The sequence below is a fragment of the Arvicola amphibius genome, chromosome 8 (assembly GCF_903992535.2).
Source record: "Arvicola amphibius chromosome 8, mArvAmp1.2, whole genome shotgun sequence".
Taxonomy (NCBI): Eukaryota; Metazoa; Chordata; class Mammalia; order Rodentia; family Cricetidae; genus Arvicola; species Arvicola amphibius.
In genome coordinates this window covers 40,916,060-40,937,583 of record NC_052054.1, presented here as the reverse complement: position 1 = coordinate 40,937,583, position 21,524 = coordinate 40,916,060, and the positions used below count along the sequence as shown (strand labels likewise).

The 21,524-nt window shown below is 40.1% G+C and overlaps 1 protein-coding gene across 1 annotated transcript; it reads left to right on the top strand.

Annotated features, from left to right (window-relative positions):
• Smpdl3a (sphingomyelin phosphodiesterase acid like 3A) lies at nucleotides 1–19,818 on the top strand. The gene is made up of 8 exons (XM_038340311.1): nucleotides 1–375; nucleotides 6,310–6,523; nucleotides 7,614–7,758; nucleotides 11,387–11,483; nucleotides 14,399–14,568; nucleotides 14,866–15,046; nucleotides 16,913–17,037; nucleotides 19,237–19,818. The coding sequence occupies exons 1-8, from the start codon at nucleotides 273–275 to the stop codon at nucleotides 19,552–19,554; spliced, it is 1,353 nt and encodes a 450-aa protein (XP_038196239.1). The 5' UTR covers nucleotides 1–272; the 3' UTR covers nucleotides 19,555–19,818.
• Nucleotides 19,819–21,524: the final 1,706 nt, after the last annotated feature.

The following is a 21,524-nucleotide window of genomic DNA, read 5'->3' as shown; positions in this document are numbered from 1 at the left end:
TAGGTGTTCCTGGCGTTCAGGGAAGATAATATGCATAGGGCTGGCACAGGAACATTCCTTCCCAGTGACCTAGGAAATAAGGAGGCATATTAAAATAAAACTACAGTCCAGAAGGTCAGGAGAACTCCTGCTCAGGGGAAATCTGTCCTTGCACGTGATCTGGGCGTCTACACCCGGAGTGACTCTGGCTTCCTCCCCACCCCCGGGGCCTGTGGGTCCCAGCGGCGCCTTAGCCCTAGCCTAGCCTCCCGGGGCAGTGGCCGCTGCTCGCCATGGCGTTGCTGGCCACCTTCCTCTGCTGTCTGCTGGCTGCCTGGCTCTGCGACCTGGGTCTCGGGGTACCCCTGGCGTCCACCAGTCGCGCTCCAGCTGTGGGTGAGTGGATCGCGATTGTTCACGGGACTGTGGAAGGGGCCAGCCAAGTCGCGGACGGTGCGTGGGCGGCTGGGCATAGGACGCGGCCACGCTGGCTACTGTGTGATCCAAGGCCAGACAGCAAGGTCGCTGGGACTGGGTCATGCTGGGGGAGCCCCGTGGGCGAGCGCATGGAACAGTCTGCTGGGCGTTTGTTTACATCCTGGGTCTGGGTTGTTTTGCTCCCGGGGGAGGATAGCCGAAGCTGCTGTCCCATGGAAAAGGCAGCTAAGATTTGCTGTGGGTACTCCCTAAGTCATCCAGTGTGCCCAGAGCAGAGGGGGACAGACAATATTCCCACATCTAGGTCCTAAACAAAGCGTTCCTCTGCCTGTTCTCAGTGAAGTCAGAGGCTTTTTCTGCTTCTCCGGGTTTCTGGGCTTCTCGTCCTTCCATAAATAAAACTCTTGAGCCCTCCTTTATCCCTTGGTGCACTTAGGTTTTTAAGCGGAGAACAGTTCTGTTCTTTGACATTTAACCCAGTGCCTGCCCCGCCCCCTGCCCGCCTCGGTCCCCTAGTCCCCAGCAGAAGCAACAGAAAAACAACAGCTCCCAAACTTGGTAAAATGCTATTAAGTTCAGCCCTACTCCAAAATTACTGAATCCAAACTTGTGGGAATGGGTAGCTGGGGCCAAACACTTCTGATCTCTCGTGGGGGATCCCTCTTCAGACCGATTGATTGTTTAGTGAGATTGTAGGATGCCTTCTGGGTTTCAAAAATTAAGGTCCCCTCCCATCTCTTATTTTAAGCTTCCTTTAAAAATAATTTGCTGCGTCTGAAGTGATGTTGCTAAGAGCGGGGGTTTTGTTTTGATTTGAGGAGATAGCTGTCCTGGAGACATTCCTCAGTACTGAGGACTGAAATTCTGCTGTCTTTTGTCTCTCTAAGATGCTGGTCTATCTGCTCAAGACTTTAGGGATATTCTGGGGTGGATCCAGTCTCTTTGACTGAACAGGAAGTGAGTGTGACTTATTGTCAAAATTTTACAAGCCACAATTGCATGTCTGGTTTGCCAACTCTGGCAAATAACAATTATAACAGAACACCCCACCCCCAAATGTGGATATATGCATACTGTTGCCTTGTGTTTATTTTTATTTTTTATATTCTGCTGGAATTGTGTCTGTAAGACAGCTAGCTCAGCACCGGGAATTTGCTATTTAAATTGATAACTGCTCAGGATTTTGACCTAAAAAGGTCTCAGGTTGCACCACAGGCAAAATCCTTTTTTTAGCTTTAATGAGTTAATTGTTGAAAGTCTTAGTGCAAACTTATTGTGTGTGTGTGGGGGGGGGGGAGGGTGTTGTGAATCTGCTTCATTTAGCTTCCTGTTTTGGTTGGAGAGGTGACAGGGTTGAATCACCTCCCATTGCCTGGGAAGGGAGAGAGGCTAACTGTAAAGTCCAGATGTGTTGACTCAGTGGTTTCACAAGGCATGGATCATTTTACTGGATGATATCCCCTTTCCCCCTTGCACGCAACCACAACTTCAACCCAGCCTGGCTTCTGCTTGTTTCCTAACTGTGTTTAAACTCCCAATCCTAGTTTTCTCCCATGCCAAGTTCAGGTTGCTAGAGGACAGACAATGACCCTAGTGTTGCTTGACTTTTTTTTTTTTTAAGATTTAATAGACTGCCACCTTTTGGTGTATTTAGCCCACAGCAACTGACATGATAAACAGATTAACCAACATCTGTTTAAACAACTGCATACAGTTGTCTATACAACTTGTGTCCATACACTTGTGGTTCATTGGGTTTATTAGGAAAAATTATTAAACTTTCTTTGACTTAATTATTTTTGAAAATTTTGAGCATCTGTCTAGCTAAATTTTGAGCATTTCTCTATCCAGACACATGGAACACATATATTTTGAGAAATCTTTGAAAAGATTAACTGGAGAATAGGTGGGCAATTTTAGTAAAGAACTTTGGAGTGTGTGCTAAAAAATTTTGACTCCAGTGTGTTATTGAATGTATCACAGACCAGATTGGTGGAAACACACACACACACACACACACACACACACAAAATTTATGTACAATTTCATTAAAGCTAGGATGTAAAGCCTCCAGAGGTTCTGACACATTTATAGCCATCCTTCAGTGAAACTATTGCCTCCGCATTTGTATATCCAGCAGTGTGGTATGGCAGAAACAGGACCTTGGCTCCTGGAGAAATTGGCTCTAGTTCAGCCCTCATTGACTAGTCACATGATAGGGAGGGAATCCTGAAATTTGCTTTTGCCTAAATGTCATTAGTTATAAATTAAAGCCTCTTGTTAAGGGCCCAGTCTGTCAGACAAATTCCCATTCTTTGAACTCTGTGAACCAGGTACTGGATTCCATCAGAGGGAGGTGCCCTAGTCCATTTCGAGTTTTGGATTATGAAAATTTAATCCGTTTATGATCTCATTCACTTTAATCTTCACTGTGCTTTACATGTAGACAGCATTATCTCCTTCCACGCCAGGCAGCCCTTTTGGCAAAGGATGTGGGAGGCAGTGTACAATGGTTCTAAACCACATGCATTCTGGGGTGAGATTCCCAATCTGTGCCTCAGCCCTGTTCTTTGTGACATTCGATTCGGTTTAATCCCGTGCACACCAGTTCCCTGTCTGCTACAGCAATAATGGTGAAAAGCCTATGGCACAGTACTAAACGTGTCCTAAGGACTTGAATTTGACTGGTTACAAGCAAATGGGAAAATTCAATTTCAGATGGCAGGCTTTATAAAATAACAATAGCAAAGCTACCAAGCAGCTTCCTCGGTGTCATGTGCTTTTTAAGGACTTGCTTTCTGCTAGTGCTAAATTACCTGTTATCTTAGGTGACAACATTACATTCCCATCTGACAAAGGAAACAGGCCAAGATCACAGAGACTGAATCTCTGGGTGGTAGAGTTTATAATGGAAGTCAGGCTGTCTGTCTCTGCTGTCAAACACTATTCTGTTTTACGTGTAGTTACTGCATATTTACTTTCTACAAATAAGCTAAACACAGGCGTACACAGAAATGAGATAGAAGGGCAACCCACATGATGATTCCAATGCATTTGTCTCCTTTGTTTTGTGTGCTGGGATAGAGTATATCTGGACTCAAGATAAAGTTTAGGGCATTTTCTGCTTAGTGGGAAGAAAGAAATTATGCTCTGTTGCTGTTTTAAAATACTGACTAAGTGCTGAGAAATTGGTGATGGATACTATTTCATGTCAAATTTCATCTGGACTTCATGCCTTCTTCTTCTTACGTATAAACCCTTGCTATACAACTATGATGACATGGGCAAGAACTGATCACCAAAACAATAACTTGTCCTTGCTACTTAGCAAGTCTACTGCTTTCTTAATTTCATGTCTGTGGCTATAATCAAATGGTCACCCCATTGTTGTTGGACAGTCAGAACAGGAACGTAAGACAGCTGATCACATCCACCTTGAAGAGTAGACAGAGAAGAAATAGTGCGTGCTTACTTGTGCCCAGTTGTCTCCACATTTCCACAATTCAGGATTGCCTGCCTTGGGCCTCGTGCCCTCCCTCCATTGTGTGCTGAGTCTTTCTACATCAAGTCTCAAGAGTTCCTCATAGGCATGCCCCTGATCAACAGTCACAGCACCATCGTAACTGTTTGCACTTCGCTTTTCCTATTGTTTTTTTATTTTTGAACAATTTCATACAGCTTTAAAAGTTTGTAGTTATTTTACTTGCTTTGCTATGTCCCTTCCGATGCATTTTGGATATAACTTGGAATCAGAATGAGTTTGAAACTCTTTTAAGTATGTTTTCATAGCATATTCAGAAAGGCTATTTTGAAGAACAATTAAGGAGAACAAGCTGAAAAAAATGCAAAGATATCCTCACTAAATTTGTATGGGAATTAAAACAAAATAAGGAAAATGTTTTCTCTTCTGTGATTCCAAAATTTAGTTCTGTCGCCCTAGAGGGTTCTATACTGTCAGAAAAGTAAAAAGCATCATTACTAGAAAAGCTGGACAAATCTCAGTGTTACTTATATGTTAGAAAGCAGCACAGTGGTTGATTATATGTAAGAAAACCTGAGGGCTCTTCATCATATAGGCTCCTTTACATGAGGGGTCATATATGTTGTGCATACTTACTGAATTTTCCACTTGAGTCGGTGTATTAGTTAACTCTTGTTGCTTTGATAAAATGCCACTCTACAGACAGCTTCTAGCAGGAAGAGTTTGTTTGGGTTTTTAGTTCCAGGATGAAGGCATAACACAGGGAGCTGGATCAGGAAGCTCAATGACCACATTTTCAACCACAAATGGGAAGCAGAGGCAGAGGGAGGCTATGAATTCTGGAAGTTCCCACTGTGACATACTCCCTCCACCAAGGCTATACCTCCTCAAGGTCCCTTAACAGAACCAGCTGGGGACTAAATATTTAAGTGCCCGAACCTATGGGGGATATTTCTCATTCATACCACGCTCACCATTAGTGTCTCTACTATAAACGCAAAATGGTAAGTCCAACATCATAAGTCTCTTTGAGAATGACATGATACAACATACACAAATTTTGTAATACCACATCTGTTATATAAATCACACCTGGCATATAACACAGATCCATAGTGAAAGATACTATGATCTAATAATTCTTTCAATAAAGTAATATTGCTTAATATGTATCAGGGATCTCTGACTGCCATCCTCAGTGTCCCTTTCAAGGCTCAGAAGAAGACTTAGAGCAAGCATGGGACTTAGATCTGAGGGCAAAATTAACTCTCCACTACACACTTCTCTGCATCAGTTTCTTTATTCCTTTCCGGCTGGTCTCCCTGTTCTGTGAAGTTTCCAATTATATATGCACACAAAACAAAAGCAATTCTCTGAGCTTGGACTCCTCTTTATCTTTGAAGGTCCCAAATGTGATCCTTATGAAAGACTCCTTTCCTGACTGCATGTCCTGCCAAATGGAAGATACTCAGCGGGAGGTGCCTTCTAATGTATCTCAGGAAACAAAGCAAAGATTAGACTGTGGGGTCCAAGGTTATTGACTGTGTGACTAAATTTCTTACTGAAGGTCCTAGAGTATGTGTGTTGTTGACCCAATATGCCAGTACATAGGAACGAATTGTGCCCAATAATCCATACTCTGCTGAATTTGGGACCAACGGAGAGTGCTTATGGCTTCACAAGAGATCTACTGAATCTACCGATATATTTGCAAACTGGGTTTATCTCCATCAGAACACATTCATTCTGGTGTGTAGGCCTTCTGCTCTATCAGTTGAAATCTCACTGCATGATTCCCATGGACCACAGCAAATATGATTGCTGTGTAGGATTGCTGTCAAATAAATATTTGACTTTTCCCTGAGTCCAATATGAAAATTCTCTTTTAAGAATTGCTTCCCACAATATTAACATTGAATACAACTGCATGATGGTTGTACTTCTAATTAATTAGCTTTAAAGGATAGCTGAGAAATTGGATATTTGTCGCATGGCTCCTTCATTTAATGCTGAGAGAAATTATATAAAAATTAACTGAGGTAAACATTTCCTGATTCTGCACTCTATCTATTAGTACAGTCTTGGTACAGCTGATAATATTTTAATATTTTAAGTCATTCACAGTATGAAATGAGCTCACTGGCCTCTCAGAAAGTTGGCACCAACCATTTTGTTGTGCACTAGAGTCTTTATAGAGTAGTCATGCTAACTCTGAGATCATTGGTTCACCCGGGGAAGGTTGCATGTTCCTCTGTTACTTGATGCTTCTTTGTCTCCTAGGACAGAGTTGCACTTAACTTCATGGTGTAAGAAGACTGAAGTTGTGACAGCTTCCTTCAGCGGCGAGGGGAGCAGATGTTTCAATCATACTTTAAGCACAAATTTATCAGTATTTCCTTTGTAACCAACAGGGCAGTTTTGGCATGTGACTGACTTGCATCTGGATCCTACTTACCACATTACAGATGACCACACCAAGGTGTGTGCTTCCTCTAAAGGTGCAAATGCCTCCAATCCCGGCCCTTTTGGAGATGTCCTGTGTGACTCTCCATATCAACTTATTTTGTCAGCATTTGATTTTATTAAGAATTCAGGACAAGAAGCATCTTTTATGATATGGACAGGGTAAGTACATATATAAACTCTTAATTATGCAGTATTGTCCTACAGGATATGGTAATCTTCGTTAGTGTGCTAAAAACAAAAAGAGGGGACATGAAGTTGGGAGGGAGTGGAAGGTGGGTGTGTTGATCTAGGATGAGTCAGTGGGGATGGGGAATGAATGTGACCAAAGTGAATTGTATGCATATGTGAGACTCTCAGAATTAATAAAGTGTGTTATGTAAAAATTACTAAACCACATCATAATCAATATTCTTAGTGATAAAAACTATTTTAGACATCCTGTAGGTTTTTTTTCCTGTGGTATAGACTTAATAATATGTTTGTGTTAACTAAGAAATGATTCCACAAATAACACACTTGCATCAATATCTTGTCATATTGAATAAGATAACTTTAAATTTTTCTTAAATAATTAAGAACAAAGGAAAACAATGGATGTTAACTTGTGAGAACAATTTTGAGAAGCATCATTTTATGGTAGGATTAACTAGGCCCATCATCTACTTTGGTGAGAGTCATATAGTTTCTGAAATATGAACTATTGCTAATCCTTGTAAGGTATTTACTTGTGTGGGGTCCTGTTTTAATTGATTTCTATTCTGCTACTTAATAATCTGTATAAGCCTAGATCATATTATTTGCATGTTAGAGGCAAGGAAATAAAGACACTAAACAACTTGTCCATATAGTTACTTGCTGGTAAAATAGAGATTTGAATCTATTCTTTTTGTCCTTCCGTCTACACTTTACTAATCCTGTAGATTTTCCTATAAATCTTCAGCCAGCCAATAAAATAAGCTAGATTTTCTTGTATTCCCTTCTCACCCCACTCTCCTACCCCCTTTTGAGGTTGTGTCTTGCTGTGTAGTTCAAGCTGATCTTGAAATACTGGGCTCAATTCATCCCTTACTTCTGTCTGCTGAATAGTTGGCACTATGGGTATGTCATCACCTTTGAACCATTGGCTATTCTTTGACTCTTTAATTTTAACTTTTAATTCTAAAGTAAACATTTATAATGATAGCTACAACAAGGTGTCATGCATAAGCCTAGGAAGTTATTCTTTACAATGTTTCTGTCTCCTTTACAGGGATAGCCCGCCTCATGTCCCCGTACCTGAACTCTCAACAGGCACTGTTATAAAGGTGATCACTAACATGACCATGACCGTACAGAACCTTTTCCCAAACCTCCAGGTGTTTCCTGCACTGGGAAATCATGACTACTGGCCACAGGTAAAACTGACCTCAGCTTCCAGAAGAGCTTAGATGATTTCTCTGTTGTTACTGTCAAGATTATGGCATGGGTATGGCAAAAGGATGGGTCTCAAGGAAGCACTCTAGTGATAACTATCAAGGAATGTTTTGGGCATTTTCAAAAGATTAAAAAATAATTCATAAAATCTTTTGCCAATAATACATTTTAGTAGCAAATTTCATAGTTTGTGGATTTTTAATTCTTTGTTGTTGTTGTTATAAACTTCATCAGTTTCTTCAGTCCTTTCAGTATGTTTTCTTATTTATTCACCATTTCCATGATAGGCTTAGCAAGCAAGGTTAATATTGACAAGTGTTTACATTTACATGAGCCTATTAGACATATGGAGATCATCACATTCTGATTTAAGGTAGATTAAGGACATAGCTAATAAAACTGTTAAAATAGCCAAAGGTCCCTGTTCCAATCCAGCTTATCTGATTCAAATATGATTAAAGACAAAAATTATTTTCAGGATATTCAGTGCTTGATGTGACCTAACTCCAGTCACTCATAGAAGCCTTTTGTTAATGTGCCTGTGCATACTCAGTCATGGTGCAGTATCCTGTTTCAGCTGTGTAAAATCAAGCAGGATAGTGGATCTCTGTGAGTTCAAGATCAACCTGGTCTACAGAGCGAGTTTCAGGACAGCCAGAGCTATACAGATGATGTGGGATTCCCTTCTGTATGCTGTGAATATCATTGGTTAATAAAGAAACTGCCTTGGTCTATTGATAGGGCAGAACTCAGGTAGGCAGAGAAACCTAAACTGAATGCTGGGAGAAAGGAGGCAGAGTCAGAGAGAAGCCATGTAGCCCCACTGGAGACAGATGCTGGAACTTTAGCCAGTAAGCCACAGCCACATGAAGATACACAGATAATAGAAATGGGTTAAATTAATATATAAGAGTTAGCCAATAAGAAGCTAGAGCTGATGGGCCAAGCAGTGATTTAATTAAAACAGTTTCTGTGTGATTATCTCAGGGCTAAGTGGCCAGGAACCAACAAGCAGCCTTCCTCACAACACACAAAGAAACCCTGTCTCCAAAAACAAAAGCAAACCCACCAACAAACAAAACAAAAAAGAGATCAATTTGTACAGAGATTTGTTCATGAGAATTACAGCTGTATCCTCCCCTGCTCAGAGACTTTGGTTAGCCTTGGATAATTCACATGGCTCTCCTCCACAGGACTCTCATTTACCAACAAGAATAACAATATTTGCCTTGCAAAACTTTTGTGCGAATCAGTCATAATATATGAAAAGAGTGTAATGTATTTCCTGGCAACATCCAAGCCCTCACTAAGAGAAGTTTTGGTTATTAAATCATGAATTCCTTTTGGATTTCTTTGAGATTTTGCTTTATTTTATCTTCATCTTTGTTTTTCTTCAAGTCAAATATTAAAGAAAGTCAAAGATATAAATACTAACTTCTATAAATTGCTCTAATTGTAGGTAAATTGGGCTGCATATATGCAAATTATATTTCTTCCTATTTCTAGATTATGGATTATACTGATGGAGATTGAATCCAGGGTCTCCCACATGCTAATCCCAGGGTCTCCGTCATGCTAATCCCAGGATCTCCCTCATGCTAATCCCAGGGTCTCCCACATACTAAGCATGTGCTTTCACATTAAACTTGATTTCCAGTTTCTACCTTGTGATTTTTTTCTATTACTTTTCTCTTTCTGTCTCTGATTCCCTCCCTAATGCTGGGATTAAAGGTGTGCACTACCATGCCTTCCTGATCTTTTCTTAATGTAAAAACATGTTTTGACTCTTTCATACATGAGTACTCTATTTCTATCGTTTACATCATTTCTTCTTCCCTCTCCAACTTTTTCTGCTCCCTCACACTCTTATACATTGTAGCTATCTATCTGTCTGTCTGTCTGTCTGTCTGTCTGTCTGTCTGTCTATCAAATATAACATGAAAATTTCAGAAAAAATTTCCCTAAAGACTGTTGCTATCTGGGATATAGTTTTAGCGAATTCTAGTATAAAATTTGAGTAGAATTTTTCCATTGAAAGCCTTTAAACCTACAGGGTAACTCCATAAACATACACAGAAATGTGCAAGAACTTCACCTGTTCATCAGAAGCAGGTTACTGACCCTGGAATTCTTTCCCATACTGCTCAAATAATCAGTATGGAGCAGGGTTTCTATTTACTTCTACACATTTGAGACTGGTGCTGCCAGTCTCATAGGAAAGGGCCCTTCCTATTATAGCTAATTTTTTATGGTAGTCTGATCTCAGCCCAAAAGGAAAAGATTTTACTTTTAACTATCCCCTCCCCTCTTTCTTCCTCCCTTCCTCTTTTACTTCCTCTCTTTACCCTCCCTGTTTCTCTCCTCCCTGTCGTGTGTGTGTGTGTGTGTGTGTGTGTGTGTTTGTGTTTGTATGTGCACATAGATGCAGATGTCCAAAGAAGCCAATGATGTGGGAGTCCACTCTGTGTGCTGTGATTACCAATAATGAATAAAGAAACTGCTTTGGACCTATAACAGGGTAGAACTTAGGCAGGCAGGTAAAAGTAAGCTGAATGCTGGGAGAAAAAAAGGGCAGAGTTAGAGAGATGCCATGGAGCCACCACCAAAGTCAGACATGCTGAAACTTTGCAGGTAAGCCACTGCCATGTGATGATACACAGATTCATAGAAATGGGTTAAATTATTATGTAAGAGTTAGCCAATAAGAAGCTAGAGCTAATGGGCCAAGCAGTGATTTAATTAATACAGTTTCTGTGTGATTATTTCGGGTCTAAGCTAGCTGGCTGGCTGGGAACCAACAAGCGACTCTCTCCTTACAATAAGCCAGAGACATCAGATCCTTTGGGATTGGTGTTGCAGACAGAGTAAGCAACCCAACACTGCTGAGAACCAAACTCAGTCCTCTGCAATACATGTTCTTAATTACTGAGCTGTCTCTTCAGCTACTAAATTTTTATGCATTTAAATTTTTTTGAACCACAATATGTTGTTGCAACTTAGCCTGCCACAAAGAGGCTAGTGCAAGTTACAGGCCCACAGGTATAAACCTGAATCTTGAAGGAACTGTGCAGCTTTGTAATAGCATTCTAAATGACTTCATTAAAATCTTAAGTCCTTAAGTTTTCTCTAACCCTACAGCATGTTACACCAGTCCTGCATGTTCAGGCTCAAACTTGCCTTCATTGTCTCACGAATACACTTCTTTATCTCATCATCCATCTAAACCCTGCCCAGGCCCTAAGCATGAGCTTCTCTCAACACAAAGAACACACCTCTGTAGAGCTGTGTTTATGTCTGGACCATTTATTTTGCTTTAATGTTGACTTGAAATTGTTGCTCCATTCCTACTCTAAATGCTGCCTTCACTTCTTGTTTGGCACAATGTTCTTGTTTTGTTCTCCTAGGACTCTACGGTAGCAATTGGCAACATCCTACACTTAGTGTATCACCTTTTGCCTCCCCTTTCTTGGCTAGGTTATAGGCATTCCTTAACGACCGAGAACGTAGTGTGTATGGACAACTAACATAGTCAGCACTCAAGAAATGCTCCCCTTAATTAATCCAAAGATCTTTAAAGTTTCAATCGCGGCTTGTCTTGTTTGTGGCCAGGACCAGCTGCCAATAGCCACCAGCAAGGTCTACAGTGCTGTAGCCGACCTCTGGAAACCGTGGCTGGATGAAGACGCTGTTAGCACGTTAAGGAAAGGTTAGTGAAACACTCACTGTTTTGCTTCCTTTTTTTTATCACTTGTTTAGAGTTAAATCTTTAACATTTGCTTAGGTCTTCCTATTCTAGATAGTCTTTGTGCTCACATTGTATGAAAGACAATAAACAGCAATGTGGCCTTAGAACACATGTGAACCTGTTTACCTTATGAAGGAGTTCTTTGCCTTCCTGTCCCATCCTTAACCAAGATGTTCCACATGAAGAGAAAGCTGAATTTTTAATTGAATAGAAATAAAAGCGTATGTTTTTAATTGGAAAATGGATTGAGAGGAAAGAGCGGATACTTTTACCTCAAAAGTACAAGGTTATGAGAGAACAGCTGGTAAAGTGAGAATACCTGAGGTCTCCAGATGGGCTTTGAGATGTATAGCAAGTAGCATGAAGAGTACTCGGTGAGTTCTCCTGAGCTAGTCTCTCCTTCTCCCTTGGGCAGCGCATGATTTGATGATGTGTGAAGCTGTAGAGTGAAGGTACGTGGAGATCACAGAAGTTAAAGATGCCAGGGATGTGGAACATCCTCCAGAGGAAGATGTAATTACAAGCAGAGCCAGCCCATGCAGTCAGGAAGGCCATAGGGCTGCCCCATTAAAGCTGATGACCCACTGCCATGCCAGCTTCTATGTCAGCCATAGAGCTAAGATTTAATGTTTATCCTGCTGGATGTCATCTTGCTTTTCTCTGAGCCTTTCTTCTTATTTTCCCATTCCTCTTTTGGAATGGTAATGTGTATTTAGTAAGCATATCAGCCCTGTTGAAAAATACCCCGAGGGAAACATCTTAAGGGAAGAAGATTCATTTGAATTCCTGCTTTCAAAGGTCCATTGGCTCATGGTATTCTAGCCCCAAGGCTTCAGGCTCCTGATGAAGCTAAGAAAGCATGGCAGATGGGTAAGGTGGAGAACAGGTTCTTACTTCATGGCTCTCAGCAACGGAGATAGGGAGGTAAGAGAGAGCTAGAGAGGGAAGGAAGGAGGAAGGATGGAAAAAAAGAGAGGAAGGGAAGGAAGAAAGGAAGGAGGGATAAAGAGAGTGAGAGAGAACACAGGAATCTCTGTGAGCAGACACAAGACATTCCCTGAAGACATTCCTCCTTTGTTCTGCTACCTGTAGCTGACTAGGTCCTACCCCCAACAGCCTATTTAGCTCATCAGTGTGGTGATTCTCATGCCCCCTGGGGATTTAATAGCCTCTCTATAAGACCTTCATCAGGGATTAAACCTTCAACACATAAGTTTTGGGAACATTTCAAATCTAAACTATAGCAGAATGTTTACCCCTTGCTACTTATTATATGTTGTAACTATGTAAAGTTCAATTCTTTTAAATTTTTTGGGGGAGGTGAATACAGGTAGATCTCTGGGGCTCTGTGTTACTTTAGCCTAGCCTGGTGAGGCCCAGGTCAATGAGGGCCAGGCCAATGAGGCCTGTCTCAATAAGTAAGATATATAGCATCTGAGGAATAATACTAGAGAGGTTGGCCTGCAGCCTCTCTATGCAGCACACACACACACACACACACACACACACACACACACACACACACTACTAATATGTTGTGACTATAGGGGTGAAAATGGAAGTTAAAGAGACTGTGTGTGATTAGTCATGATTGAAAGCTAAGGAAATAGATATTAGGTGATTGGGCACAAGACAAAGAAATCAGATATCAGAATAGAGGGGCTTACTCTGAATGCTCCAAAATGACAGATCCTCTGGTATTGTCTCCATTGGTTCAGGGGTATGGCATGTAGGGTTTCACATGTTCTTTTTCTGGCAGTGCCTAGCAGGGTCCTGTGCATTTTCATTCTTTAGATTTTATGTTTCAAAGCATTTCTTAAGTCCTATTATTTAAAACTAGGAGCTAGTGCATAAATTGTTATTTTTTTATTTTTTGAGATTAAAATATAGTTGCATAATTTTTCCTTTCCCTTTCCTCCTTCCAGTTCTCTCATCTTTCTCTCCCCTCTTGCTCTTTAAATGCATGTATTTTCTTTGTTGTTACTTATGTAGATAGATAGATGATTGAAGATAGATAGATGGATGGATAGATGGATGGATGATGGATGGATGGATGATGGATGGATGGATGGATGGATGGATGGATGGATGGATGGATGGATGGGTGGACGGACGGGTGGGTGGGTGGGTGGGTGGGTGAGTGGATAGATAGATGGAGTTATAGCTTTTTAAATACATAAATAAAACATGCTCAGTCTGTATAATGTTACATGTATTTATATGTTTCCGGGGTTAAGCATTTGGTATTGGATAACCAGTTGGTGTACTCTTGCCCAGGGAAAACTATTTCTTCCATTTTCATTATTTCTTAGTTTCCTGTAGTTCTTTATCTCAGGCTGATGCCTGTGAGGCCTGTGAGCTTTTTTCCTTCCATGTTATCATGTCTACTGGTGGTGTCCTTGTTTAAATCGTATTTAGGCAGCCATATTGGTGGGACTTAATATGTGTAGCTTCTCTGACATTTCTAGGACACACAATCTCCCCGATGCACTGGCTCTTACAGTCTTTCTTCCCTGTCTTCTGCAGTGATCCCTGAAACTCAGGTTCAGGAGCTGTATTGTAGATGTGACTGTTGGGACAGAATTCCACAACTCTGCATTTTAAGCAGTTGTGGTTTACTGTAATATAAATTACTATTTTTAAAAAAATTAATTTTATTTTCCACTACCCAAGCATTCTTTTTTGATGCAACTGCTCTTCCCTCCTAATCTTCTACATTGGACCTGACACATGATACCTTTTCAGTTACTGCTAACTTAGATTCTTACCCAGTAAGAATGAGAGTCTGCATTGTTGACCTTAAGACTTCACTTTCCCAGTATTTTCATGTTTGTGTGTTCATGTTCCTAAAGTGTATTTTGCATTTGTTTTTACAGGTGGCTTTTACTCACAGAAAGTTACCAGCAATCCAGATTTGAGGATCATTAGCCTAAACACGAACCTATACTATGGCCCAAATGTTATGACACTGAACAAGACAGACCCAGCAAATCAGTTTGAATGGCTGGAAAATACACTCAACAGCTCTCTGCAAAATAAGGAGAAGGTAGATCCTATAGACTGGAATTAGCAGCGGACTAACAGAAAGCTAAATTTGTTTCTTGAGATTGGGGCAGAATCAGGAATTATTAAAAGTATTAAGAATTCAGTTGTCTGAGATCAATATTCTTATATCATCCATATAGTATATATGAGACATATGCCATAATGCATCATTGCATAATTACAGCTCTTTCCAGAATTTTAGTTACTCTATGTTCAGACATGGGTATCCACCTGCCATTTAGTAATGAGAAAATGCTCAGACAAGCGGTCACGTGTCTACTCGTATGTCCTTTTTCAGGTTTACATCATAGCACATGTTCCAGTGGGCTATCTTCCTTATGCAATGGCTACCCCAGCAGTGAGGCAGTACTATAACGAGAAACTGGTGGAGATTTTCAGAAAATACAGCTCTGTCATCGCAGGGCAGTTCTACGGCCACACCCACAGAGACAGCCTTATGGTTCTCTCGGATAAAAATGGTAATGAATGTGATCTGTATGCAGGTCCCACTCCACCTTCCTAGAGCACAGCTGTGCCTGACCATTGTGCTCACTGATTAGGGCATTTAAAGCTTTGTCTGAAAGCGAAGTCCCTTGCCATTTCTTATTTATCTTGAATGGTTATAGGCGGAGTGCCCAACTAATAGGATTAGACACGTGACTAGATTTCTGCACCACAAGCTCTGGCTCTGGTCAGCTGGGTAGGGCCAGTATTGCTTGTTTGTTATCCTGCACAAAGCCTCTGAAACCTTAGCTCACTCCAAGCTTCTGTTAGACTCTTGAGTTTGCATAACTAATACTGTTTGTTATTTACCTGCTAGGTTCAAATTTCTCTTTGTAAGAATTTATTTTTTTCTCAGGATTTAAAGGACAGATCACAATTCACAGAATGCCTTAAAATATTCAGCACATTCTTAATTGCTCTTGTCAGTTACTCACAATAAAGAAAGGAACACTAGGAGAAGTTATAACAAGAAACAATAAGAGTTTGATTTCATATAGATAAGAGGGAAACAACTTCCATTTTCTTCAATATTTTGACAATATTTTTTAAATGTTTATCTCCCATTTAGAAACAAATTATCTTATAACAATGAATACTTTAAAGTTTGATTTTTTTTAGATCATAATATGCCTTTTTTGAGAGAAAGAGGGAGAGAGAGGAAGAGAGAGAGAGAGAGAGGGAGAGAGAGAGAGAGGGAGAGAGAGGAAGAGAGAGAGAGAGAGAGAGAGAGAGAGAGAGAGAGAGAGAGAGAGAGAGAGAGAGAGAGAGAGAGAGAGATTGAGATTCATTATGGCACTCTGCCTGTCCTGGAACTCACTATGTAGACCAGGCTGCCCTCGAACTCATGAGGATCTACCTGCCTCTAATTACCCGAGTGCTGGATTAAAGGCATATGCCTCTATGCCCAAACATAAAACTGGTTTGTGGTTCTTATAGCAGATATGTATAAAATATGTTAATATTTTGATTTTGTTTTTATTTACTTTTTTAAACAGAGTCTCACTGTGTAGCTCTGGTGGGCCTGGAACTCACTATGTAAACCAGGATAGCCCAAACTCACATCTACCTGTCTCTGTCTCTGAAATGCTAACTTGTGTCAATCAGATTATTATATAGTTATTGAAACTTTGCTTTAAGCATGGTAATAAAATCCAGATCATTTTATTGTGGTTGCTGTTGTTGTTGTTTAAATGTATGTGTAAGTTGCAGTAGACTTGTTTTTTTGTGAAAAATATGATCAGCAAATCCCTGTTTACTCATCATTTGTATTTAATATGTATAAAGATCTTGCTGTATTTATTTATCATCTATTCATCCTCTCTCATCTCTTTGTCACCACTATCATCTATTTATCTATCAATCAGTCAATTTTATGTCTATCTAAAATCTATCATCTATCTGTCATCTATGACTGTGTCAATCATATATATCTAATTTATCTGCTATTTATTTATCATCATTTATGTATCTAATCTATAACCTATCTGTCTTTCATCTCTCATTTATCTGCCATCTACTTATCTGAAGTGTTTAAAAGTGACTTTCAAACATAAAATCAGTTATAGATCTGTATTATTCTATATTCATTGTCAGAAATATACATAATATATATATAACCATAATAACATTAATTCACTTAACAAAATCAGTCATAGCTCTTTGGTTTTGGTATTAAATATTATTTCTTCAAAAGGAACACTAATTGTTTTGAAGCAATTACAATGGGAGAATTAATCAATGACCATATAATATTTGTCTATTGTTCTCTTTACTTAAACTATTCATATTTTTGCGGTTAAATTAAAATGTTATAATATATACCTGATTTGTTTTTGGTCCAGGAAGTCCAATAAATTCTGTGTTTGTGGCACCTGCGGTTACTCCAGTAAAAGGAGTTTTACAAAAAGAGACAAACAACCCTGGTGTCCGACTCTTTCAGTACAAACCTGGTGATTATACGTTGCTGGTGAGTTGGAACAGTTCAGTTGATCCCACATGTATATATTCATATATGTCACTGAAGTTTTCATCCATGTAGTAGAATGTTTCTCAGCAAGCCCTTGATGTTGCTATCTCATGGTGTACTTACTTAAAGATGTTATGTCTGTTGTCATTTCTATAGGTGGGTAGGTAAGGTTAGCTTGTGGAAGGTTACTATTTCTTTAAGCGCTTCTTTGGACCTTTTGTATATGTTTGTTTTAAGACTAGGTCCCATGTAGCACAGGCTGGCCTAAAATGTGCTGTGTCCTTAAGATTTCTGATCCTCTTTCCTCTATCTTCCAAGAGCTTGGATCCCAGGTGTGTGCTCCTATACCCAGGTTTACGGGGTGCTGGGTACTGAGCTCAGACCTTATATATGTGAAGCAGGTAGGCACTTTAATAACTGAGATACATCCCAAACCCTAACTTGTCACTTTTTAAAACTTTCACTGCATATAGTCTTATTTGTGCATGTTGATACATATTATTGTCCTTCCTAAAAATAAACATTAATTATTCTTCTTCCAACCCCAACTATTTGGAGAAGTATAAGCCCCAGAATTTGGTTCTGTGTTTTACTGTTACCAAGTTCCTCTGTGTTCTAATTTATTGTTCTTTAAAATGGGAATTAAGGTATGACTGTGTGATCTGAGGAGCTGGCTCTCTGTGTAGTCATAAGGACCTAAGTTCAGAAACCCAGTAGTCACATAAAATGCAGGGCATGGCTCTGCACCTCTGGATCCCCAGTGCAGTGGTGTGGAGACAGGAGAGTCCCTGAAGCTTGGTATCATCCATTCTAGCTGATAAAGAGATCGCCAGTTTCAGTGACCAGTTCCTGTCTTAGAGGAAATAAGATGGAAAACAACTGAGCATTCATTGTTGTCTTCTGGCCTCCACAGCACTAGAGCCTATGCATGCACATTCATACGCAGAAAATGCATATACATATGCTGCACTTACCTATGTGTGCCATGTGTACCCAACTCATGAGTTCCTACAATGGTTCCATGAAAAGAAATCTATAAAGGCATTTAGAATAATGCTTACCTCATACTAAGTGCTCAGTGAAAAAGGTTTGTGAAAGTTGAGTTTTTAAAAGAAAAACTGAAATTGAACATTTATTTTTATCTCAAAAATTCTCTGGTGTACATTTGTGGCTCTGTACTTTAGAACAATTTGATATTAAAAGGCTGACCATCTTGCTTTGTGATGGTGATGCACACCATTTATCCCAGAAAAATTGGACATATCACAGTTTTAAACTGTAGGAGCAAGCCGCTTGGCCACTTGTTCATTTTCTGGCCACCCAGACCCCCGAAATAATCACACAGGAACTGTATTAATTAAATCACTGCTTGGCCCATTAGCTCTAGTTTCTTATTTGCTAACTCTTACATCTTAATTTAACCCATCTCCATTAATCTATGTATCACTATGTGGCAGTGGCTTACCAGCTAAATTTCCGGCATCCATCTCTGGTGGTGGCTCCATGGCTTCTCCCTGACTCTGCCTTCTTTTTCCCAGCATTCAACCCAGTTTTCCCTGCCTACCTAAGTTCTGCCCTATCAACAGACTAAGGCAGTTTATTTATTCATTAATGGTAATCACAGCACACAGAGTGAACTCCCATATCATCAAAATACCAAACTGACATCTCAGCCTATGTGAGAACATCAGGCAGGGTTCAGGGACTGGCTCAGCTGCCTCCAGCACACACCTGATTTCTACCAGCTACTGTAGCACAATTAATAAAAGGCCAGAGGCAGAAATTGAGGTTCATTCTGCCTACAAACTGTAAGTAGTCATCTCTAAACATTGAGAATTTAAGTTTCTTTATTTTGTACATCTCACTGTATAACCAGATGATATACTATTATATTTTTTCAGTATTTTAATTTTTTTAAAAAAGTGATATAAGATTTTGGTATTGAGATCTTTTGTGTATATGTATGTGGGTCTTTGTTTGTTTGTTTGTTTAAACAGTATTTCTATTTGTATAGGCCTGGCTGTTCTGTAGTTCAGGTTGACCTTAAACGTGCAGAGATCCACCTGCTTCTGCCTCCCAAGTGCTGGGATTAAAGGCATGCATCACCATTGCCCAACTGAAGAGAAGTTCTTATAGAAATGTATTTGGGCTGTATATTTAAACCTTTCTGATCTGGGGTTGTTACTGTCTTTAATATAGGACATGTTGCAGTATTATTTGAACTTAACAGAAGCAAACCTAAAAGGAGAATCCAACTGGACCTTGGAGTACACATTGACTCAGGCCTACAGCATTGCAGATCTACAGCCAAGGAGCTTACATGGATTGGCTAAACAATTTGCTACCATAGACAGCAAACAGTTCCTGAAATACTACCATTACTTCTTTGTGAGTTTTGATAGCAGTGTGACTTGTGATCAGAAATGCAAGACCCTACAGATATGTGCAATTCTGAATCTTGATAGTGTTTCCTATAATGATTGTCTTAAACAACATTTTATGAAGCACAGCCACTAATATTTTCATAGGAAAAAATCATGTCACGGTGCTTCAGTGATCAGTTTGGAAAGTACTGACTCAAGTCAGAAGAGTTACTCTCTGTGCTTTACTTGTGAGTCTCAGATACTGACATCTGTAACATTCAAAACTTTTTACATTGTTCATAAAAAGAGTGATATCTGGACATGAATACCTTGTCTTCCAATTTTGTACACTAATACCTAACTTATGCCCTTGTAAAAATTGTCATCTATGTAATAAAGCAGGTGACTTCTCTATGGATGTTATGGAGTTTTGTTTTCTTTTTCATTTTGGTTTTTGAGACAGGGTCTCATGCTATATATGGTTCAGGCTGCATAGCAACTTACTGTCTAGTTTAGCATGGCCTAGAATTCACCAGTGATCCCCTTGCCTCAGCCTTCCAAGGATTGGGGTTATAGTCATAAGCTTAACCATGCCTGGTGGTACTTTTAATGCCTCATGTTCTATTAATATAATAATTATCAGTCTTTTCATTCCCTCTTGATAAAGCCTCATGTCTAAACTGTACTTCAAACGGTTGTCATCACATGTGTAAATGGAGACTAATATTGTTTGCATGTCCTGTCTACTCTTGGGAAAACACCAAGGTCTCGTTAGGGCCATCTGAGTCTCTGGAGTGTCATAGGCCTGCCCTGCCCAGCTTTCTTCCTTTTGCATTCTAGTACTACTGATCTGTAAGAATGAGAATCTCCTAGGATGTACTTATTGCAAATTCACTACAGATGGTTATCCATGATTTCATATACAGAATCATCCACTGTCACTTGAAAGCTTTCACATATTCTTTGGATGACTCATTTTACTAATGTGTATTTTGCCAGAAGCATAAAGCTGGAGCTTCAGTGGGCTCCAGTGTGGAGAGCGCAGCTCACTCTGTTCCTCCTTTCCAACTAAGATCAAAGGCTTCCTAGTGGTGAGAATTGCCAGTTCCATTCGATAAACAAATTTATGATGGCAATGACCTCATGTTCTCTGAGTGAGAAGGGGGGAGTAGAAGGAGAGTGGGAAGGGAGAAGGGGAGGGAGGAGGAGAACAAGAGGAGTGGAATACTCAAGAAAGGGGTAGGACAGACAGGGAGAGCAAGGAAAGAGATGTCTTGATTGAGGGAGCAATCAAAGGGCTAGTGAGAAACAAGGCCCTAGGGAAATTCCCAGGAATCCACAAGAATAACCCCAGCTAAAACTCTAAACAACATTAAAGAGGATGCCTAAACTGACCTTCCCTTGTAATCAGATTGGTGACTACCATAATTGTCATCATAGAACCTTCACCCAACAACTGATTGAACAACTGATACAGAGCTCTACAATGAATCACTGGGTTGAGCTTCCAGAGACCAGTCAAAGAGAGGGAGGCGTAATAATATGAGCAAAGGGGTCAAGACCATGATGGGGATACCCAGAGAAACAGCTGACCTGAGCTAGTGAGAGCTCACTGAATCTGGACTGATAGCAGGGAACCTGTATAGGACCAAACTAGGCCCAATGAATGTGGGGGACAGTTGTAAGATTCAGGCAGTCTAGGGGGTCACTGGCAGTGAGACTAAGACTTATCCCTAGTGCTTGAACTGCCACCTTGGAACATATTCTCTTTGGAGAGATACCTTGTTTAGCCTAGATATAGTGGGAGGGCCTTGGTCTTGCCTTGAAGTGAAGTGTCAGACTTTGTTGACTCTCTTTCTGAGGAGTGGATAGGTGGGGGAGGGAAGGTGGGACTGGAGGAGGGAAGGGAGTGGGAACAGGCACAGCTATGTAAAATGAGAAAAGACTATACTACAAATATTCTTAATAAAAAAGAGAAAGAAAAGACACTGAGTTTATTCATGCTATAACTTTCTTCTCAGACAGACCAATTGATTCTACTTACCAAATTATCCTCATTAAATGAACTGTGACTTGGCATCTTTTCTTATAAACGGAAAGGAGTTTTCTATAACATGTATTTGT